At 48.5% G+C, this 7,609-nt stretch overlaps 1 protein-coding gene across 1 annotated transcript in view; it reads left to right on the forward strand.

Moving 5' to 3' along the window:
* The window catches only part of ACAN (aggrecan), an 80,856-nt gene that overhangs the window by 59,406 nt on the left and 13,841 nt on the right, over positions 1-7,609 (forward strand). Inside the window, exons 13-15 of the mRNA XM_011986342.1 lie at positions 7-986; positions 1,047-2,676; positions 3,562-3,675. Of these exons, the coding sequence (XP_011841732.1) occupies positions 7-986; positions 1,047-2,676; positions 3,562-3,675 (2,724 nt within the window). The remainder of the gene's footprint in view (positions 1-6; positions 987-1,046; positions 2,677-3,561; positions 3,676-7,609) is intronic.

Below are 7,609 nucleotides of genomic sequence, written 5' to 3' on the forward strand. Positions count from 1 at the left end.
GAGTAGGAGACCTCAGTGGGCTTCCTTCTGGAGAAGTTCTAGAGACTTCTACCTCTGGAGTAGGAGACCTCAGTGGACTTCCTTCTGGAGAAGTTGTAGAGACTTCTACCTCTGGAGTAGAGGACCTCAGTGGACTTCCCTCTGGAGGAGAAGTTCTAGAGACTTCTACCTCTGGAGTGGAGGACATCAGCGGGCTTCCTTCTGGAGAAGTTCTAGAGACTACTGCCTCTGGAATAGAGGATGTCAGTGAACTTCCTTCAGGAGAAGGTCTAGAGACCTCTGCTTCTGGAGTAGAGGACCTCAGCAGGCTCCCTTCTGGAGAAGTTCTAGAGACTTCTGCCTCTGGAGTAGGGGACATCAGTGGACTTCCTTCTGGAGGAGAAGTTCTAGAGATTTCTGCCTCTGGAATCAGGGACCTCAGTGGACTTCCTTCTGGAGGAGAAGGTCTAGGGACCTCTGCTTCTGGAGTAGGGACTGACCTCAGTGGACTTCCTTCTGGAAGGGAGGGTCTAGAGACTTCAGCTTCTGGAGCTGAGGACCTCAGTGGGTTGCCTTCTGGAAAAGAAGACTTGGTGGGTCCAGCTTCTGGAGACTTGGACTTGGGAAAACTGCCTTCTGGAACTCTAGGAAGTGGGCAAGCTCCAGAAACAAGTGGCCTTCCCTCTGGGTTTAGTGGCGAGTATTCTGGGGTGGACCTTGGAAGTGGCCCACCCTCTGGCCTGCCTGACTTTAGTGGACTTCCATCTGGATTCCCAACTGTTTCCCTAGTGGATTCTACATTGGTGGAAGTGGTCACAGCCTCCACTGCAAGTGAACTGGAAGGGAGGGGAACCATTGGCATCAGTGGTGCGGGAGAAATATCTGGGCTGCCCTCCAGTGAGCTGGACATTAGTGGGGAAGCTAGTGGACTCCCTTCAGGAACTGAACTCAGTGGCCAAGCATCTGGGTCTCCTGATGTCAGTGGGGAAACACCTGGACTCTTTGATGTCAGTGGACAGCCATCAGGGTTTCCTGACATCAGTGGGGGGACATCTGGGATTTTTGAGGTTAGTGGGCAGCCATCAGGGTTTCCTGACACTAGCGGGGAAACATCTGGAGTGACTGAGCTTAGCGGGCTCTCCTCTGGACAACCAGGTGTTAGTGGAGAAGCATCTGGGGTTCCTTATGGCAGTAGTCAACCCTTTGGCATAACCGACCTGAGTGGAGAAACATCCGGGGTCCCTGATCTCAGTGGGCAGCCTTCAGGGTTACCAGGGTTCAGTGGGGCAACATCAGGAGTCCCTGACCTGGTTTCTGGTGCCACGAGTGGCAGCGGTGAATCTTCTGGCATTACATTTGTGGACACCAGTTTGGTTGAAGTGACCCCTACTACATTTAAAGAAGAAGAAGGCTTAGGGTCTGTGGAACTCAGTGGCCTCCCTTCCGGAGAGGCAGATCTGTCAGGCAGATCTGGGATGGTGGATGTCAGTGGACAGTTTTCTGGAACAGTCGATTCCAGTGGGTTTACATCCCAGACTCCAGAATTCAGTGGCCTACCAATTGGCATAGCTGAGGTCAGTGGAGAATCCTCTGGAGCTGAGACTGGGAGCAGCCTGCCCTCGGGAGCATATTATGGCAGTGGACTTCCATCTGGTTTCCCCACTGTCTCTCTTGTAGATAGAACTTTGGTGGAATCTGTAACCCAGGCTCCAACAGCCCAAGAGGCAGGAGAAGGGCCTTCTGGCATTTTAGAACTCAGTGGTACTCATTCTGGAGCACCAGACATGTCTGGGGACCATTCTGGATTTCTGGACCTAAGCGGACTGCAGTTCGGGCTGGTAGAGCCCAGTGGAGAGCCACCAAGTACCCCATATTTTAGTGGGGATCTTGCCAGCACCACCGATGTAAGTGGAGAATCCTCTGCAGCCATGGGCACCAGTGGAGAGGCCTCGGGACTTCCAGAAGTTACTTTAATCACTTCTGAGTTCATGGAGGGTGTTACTGAACCAACTGTTTCTCAGGAACTTGGCCAAAGGCCTCCTGTGACACACACACCCCAGCTTTTTGAGTCCAGTGGAGAAGCCTCCGCAGCTGGGGACATTAGTGGAGCTACCCCAGTGCTCCCTGGGTCTGGAGTAGAAGTGTCATCAGTCCCAGAATCTAGCAGTGAGACGTCCGCCTATCCTGAGGCTGGAGTTGGGGCATCTGCTGCCCCTGAGACCAGCGGAGAAGATTCTGGGTCACCTGATCTGAGTGAAACCACCTCTGCATTCCATGAAGCTGACCTTGAGAGATCCTCTGGCCTAGGAGTGAGCGGCAGCACTTTGACATTTCAAGAAGGCGAGCCGTCAGCTTCCCCAGAAGTGAGTGGAGAATCTACCACCACCGGTGATGTGGGGACAGAGGCACCAGGCTTGCCTTCAGCCACTCCCACGGCTTCTGGAGACAGGACTGAAATCAGCGGAGACTTGTCTGGTCATACCTCGGGGCTGGGCATTGTCATCAGCACCAGCATCCCAGAGTCTGAGTGGACCCAGCAGAGCCAGCGCCCTGCAGAGGCGCATCTAGAAACTGAGTCCTCAAGCCTCCTGTACTCAGGAGAAGAGACTCACACAGCCGAAACAGCCACCTCCCCAACAGATGCTTCCATCCCAGCTTCTCCAGAATGGACAGGTGAATCAGAGTCAACTGTTGCAGGTATTGTTGGAATTTTTTCCCCCTTTAAATGTGCTTGGGTAGTTCACACTGTAGGCTACTGTAGCACAGAAGGAGACAGCGTAGCTTTAAGGTTCCAAGAACAGCTCCACCACAGGTTAGCTGTGCAGCCTCAGGCAATAGTCTTCACCTCTCTGAGCCTCATCTGTAACAAGAGTAGGATAATACTATACCAGGGAAGATTAAGCAGAACAGAAACATAGATAAAGCAAGCACTTCGCATCACACTCTGCATACAGTGCACACTTACAAAGATTAGTGATGCTATTGTTACAGCAGAGTTACAGTCCATGAGTTTTCACATGTGAATTCAACTATCTGTACTTGGCACAGGGAGAGAAGGATGACTGTTTAGCTAGTGCTAGAAATTCTGCTCATGCACCCTGCCCCGGAGTGAGTGTGAGATGAGAGAGTAAATCTGTTGATGGTGTTTGTGGCTGAATATTTATTTTGTGCAGGGTTAAAACCTGCACAATTTAAGGAACTATGAAACGTCATTTGGCTCTCTGGCTTTAGATTCATCCCCAACCCCATCCCTACACAAAGGGGCTCCTGTACTGTCATGATTGTCTCACTGTGACATAACCCCATATGCCGGGCAGTGGGCACTGGTAGCTGATTTTCCTTTGTTTTTTTGCTCTGGGGTCCCTTGTACCTTCCTTTGTGCTGAGAGAGCTTTCACAGCTGGAGAGCTCCCCCGATGCTGTGGGTCAGGTGCCCAGGAGGGACACAGGCCCCGGAAAAGTGCTGACCCAAAGCCAGCCTCGTGGACTTCAGGGACCTCATGCCCCAACTTTGAGGTCTTAGAGGCCATGGTAGCCAGGTGACTGTGTTCTTGATGCTCAACCTCTCCCCTGGGGGTTGCAGCCCCCACCAGGTCCTGTGCAGAGGAGCCCTGTGGCGCTGGGACCTGCAAGGAGACAGAGGGTCATGTCATATGCCTGTGCCCCCCTGGCTACACTGGCGAGCACTGTAACATAGGTAAGGCCCTCACTGGCCGTGGAGAGTGCGGGCGGAGGTGCTGGACAGACGCCTTCATCCCCCAAAGGGTCCCCAGGCAGGGGGAGGCAACCAAGGTCCACTGAGGCTCAGGCTTCTCGGGCTGGGAAGGAGTTGCATGATGACATATCAGGGGCAGAAACCACAGGACAGACATGGCTCAGCTTTCTCAAATGTCTAGGTTTAGGAGAAAAGAGTCAAGTAATTAAGTTGGTAAGTATTTTTATATCAAGCCAATGACTACTGTAGGAGTAGAACGAAAAATGTGCTTGAATTTTGGAGATGAGACTTCAAAGAAATATTGAGCATGGGGTGAGTATTAAATACAGAGGGTCACACCTCTCCGCTCCTGTGAGGAGTCTCTGAGTGGGACCATCTTGTATCGTGCAGACTGAACCCCACCAACTTGCCTCCATGCTTAGGTCTGCATGGGGTTTGGGTCCCCTTCTTGCCTTGAAGGATATGACACAAACAGTGCTAATCACCCAGCACAGGGATTCGTGACTGTAGGGCAGCTGTAACCCAGCAGCGCATCTGCCCAGGCACCCACCGTGAGCCTGTTTGTCCTTAGCCATGGGTGAAGCAGCCTGTGGGATGGGTGGAGACCTGGAGACCCTCTGATCTGAGGTGGACCCCGGAAGGAGATGGTTAGAATCTACCTGTTGTTCCATGGACACACGGGAGGCCCGTGGTCATGAGGACATCTCATCAACATCACCACCCTTGAGGAAAGAAATGCCCAGTTACCACCAAGCTCATATTCTCTCATTAGTTCTCCCACTGCCCCAGTGCCCTTATCCCCAGCCTCCCTCCTAAGTCAAGAATCAGAGACCTAGGGCCTTTCATAAAAGGGGTCACCCCTGGGACATGTGCAAAACTGAAAAAATGAATCCTGGAGAAAAAACAATCACTTCCAGGTAAACTTCATGTCAGGCAATTATCCTTCGATAGCCTTTACATCAAACACAGAGAAGAATTCTGTGTCTATATATATTAATATACATGCAAATTAATACATCGTTATATATTATTATATATCATATAAACATGCTGTATACCTGGTACATATGCAGTAACTATATATGTACATATAAACAAGCATTAGGGTAGATATTCATTCACTCTTTCCCCAGCGTGTGGGCTCCAAGGACAGAGAGGGTGCGTTATCCAGGGAAGGTCCCGGGCTTACTGCAGAAGGGGGCAGCAGTTCCACTGGGCTATAGTGACCCCAGGGACAGTAGCTGCACCCCACCATCACTCACCCCTGATGGGTAACTCCACTCTTGGCAAATGCTTCTCAACCTGATACTTGAGGCAAAAATCTGACACTAGCATCAGAAGTCAAAGCAAGGCTCATGTTCTTGACGGCCCTGAAATTAGTAGAAGTAAGTGTCAGTGGGCCGTAACTGTTCTGCTGTAAGGACAGTGTTTGTGTGATCATGTATATTTCCAAAGAGCTTTTGTTCCCACGATTTCTCCCCAGACGGCTCTGTAAGCAGCTTGGTAACTACCCCCATTTGAGACTGGAACACAGAGGAGTTAAATAATTTCCCTAACTATACTGAGTAAGTGGATCGAATCAAGAATCAAGACCTTAATTCACGTGTTTAACACACTTGGCTAAATAAGAAACTCCCTCTTGAACATAACAACCAGTTGCTGGTCTCAAAAAACTGAAGCTGGACTTCAGGGGAGCCAGACTGCGGAGGAGCTGAGGAATCCAAGGTGGTCGGATTTAAGACTTACAGCCCAGCCTTCATTTTCCTCATTTGTAAACAGGGATTGATGGTAATGGTTCTCAGCTTTGAAAAATTATGATGCTTGAGATATACCCCCACAGACTGTGATTGAAGTGGTTCTGTGGCCTTGGCATTGAGGCTTTTTAAAACTCCCAGGCTACTCCAATGTGCAGCCAGGGCTGAGAACTGCTGCTGTGAGGGTGAAGATCACCCACGTACAGCATCTGGTCAGAAGAGGCATTTAATAAAAATTGCTTCCCTTTCCCCATCTCTCATTCTACTGGCTCAGAGAAGCTTTAGCATGTCCAAAGAGTGAGTGGTGGGGATCAGACCAGCACAAAACCTGGTCTCTTTTCCCATGAAAAGTGACCCTGGGGTCCCAGGTCACTCCTGTTCAACTTAGCTCAAGGTTCAAGTGCTTCCAGAAGGACTGCAGATAGTGGCCAGTCTCCACGGGTGACCCACCATTGTCTTGCACCAGAACCAGGAACCACAGGTTGTTAAAAAGGCCACGGATCGGCCAGGTGCAATGGCTCATGCCTATAATCCCAGCACTTTGGGAGACCAAGGCAGGTGGATTGCCTGAGGTCAGGAGTTCGAAACCAGCCTGACCAATATGGTGAAACCCCATCTCTACTAAAAATACAAAAATTAGCTGGGTGTGGTGGTACACGCCTGTAGTCCCAGCTACTCAGGAGGCTGAGGCAGGAGAACTTCTTGAACCCAGGAGGCGGAGGTTGAGTGAGCTGAGATTGTTGCACTGCACTCCAGGCTGGGTGACAGAGTGACACTCCGTCTCAAAAAAAAAAAAAAAAAATGGATCAGTATCCTGGGGGAACCATAGGGAGTAAAATGCAGCATGATTCCTGCACTAATATTTGAATCCTCAGGGAAAACTTCCACCTGGTCAAGGAGGTCAGAAGCTGTATTTAGCCCTTAAAAAAAATTGATAATTACTGTCTTCTTGTTTAGTCAGTCTTCCATAAATAAGTTATTCATAAGTTATAAGTTACTGATTGATAACTGATAAGTACTTTTATCAATCAGTACTTTTGACTTCAAATTAAGATCTAGGTTGGGTGTGGTGGCTCACACCTGTAATCTGAGCACTTTGGAAGGCTGAAGTGGGCGGATCTCTTGAGCTTAGGAGTTTGAGACCAGCCTGGGCAACATAGTGAAACCCAATCTCTATTTAAAAAAAAAAAAAAAGTCAAGATCCATTTAATGAATACTCATTATTTAGCAATTAAAAGCAAGACTATTCTATTCTGACCCACTTCAAAACAGCAGCGTCTTTCCCCACTTCCATTACTGACAGCAGCCATGGGAATTAGGCTTCAGACTCAGGTTTCTATCCTGGCTGCAGCTTAGAATCACCTAGGGTGCTTTTAAAAAGCATCAAACCTGGGCCCCCTCTGAGACAGTCTGATTCAATTGGTCTAAAGAGGAACTTCAGCACTGGTATTTTTTAAAAATCTTTAAATAAGAATATTTTTTAAAACTACTCCAGTAATTCTAATGTGCCAGCCAAGGTTGAAAAATACTGTTCTAACTAGATCTCACATCCAATTTCTAGTCAGCACTGGTGCTATCCGGACTTCTCTTATCTCCTCTGTTAGGAGGACATGACCTTAAACTTAATCAGTCTCCTTCCTATCTTGCTGCTATTTCTCACTTTCTAGGTTTGAAGCTCTGATCTATGACCTTATACTCTCTCTTCGTCTAGGAGAGATGTTTGAATTTCAGTGAAACCTTTATCCCTGGGAAAGAAATGTTTTCAAAGCAAATGAAAATACAGGGTTGCAAGTGAAAATACAAAGTATACCTTCTTGACTTAACCAAAAAGTTCCTGGGCAGATTTTAATAGGCAACTAATTGATTTAAGAAGCAGGATATTGTTGGGCACAGTGGTGCACACCTGTAATCCCAGAACTTTTGTCCCAGCTACTTGGGAAGCTAAGGTGGGAGGATCACTTGAGCCCAGGATGTCGAGACTGCAGTGAGCCATGGTCGTGCCACTGCACTCCAGCCTGGGTGACACAGTGAGACCCTTGTCTCAAAAAAAAAAAAAAAAAAGCAAGATATTAAAGTTATATTCAAGATTAACCTTTAAAATACAGAAGATTTGAAACAGTACAAATAATGATAACATACATTATAATCTTTTTTTTTTTTTT

The sequence above is a fragment of the Mandrillus leucophaeus genome, unplaced genomic scaffold (genome assembly GCF_000951045.1).
Source record: "Mandrillus leucophaeus isolate KB7577 unplaced genomic scaffold, Mleu.le_1.0 Scaffold297, whole genome shotgun sequence".
NCBI lineage: Eukaryota > Metazoa > Chordata > Mammalia > Primates > Cercopithecidae > Mandrillus > Mandrillus leucophaeus.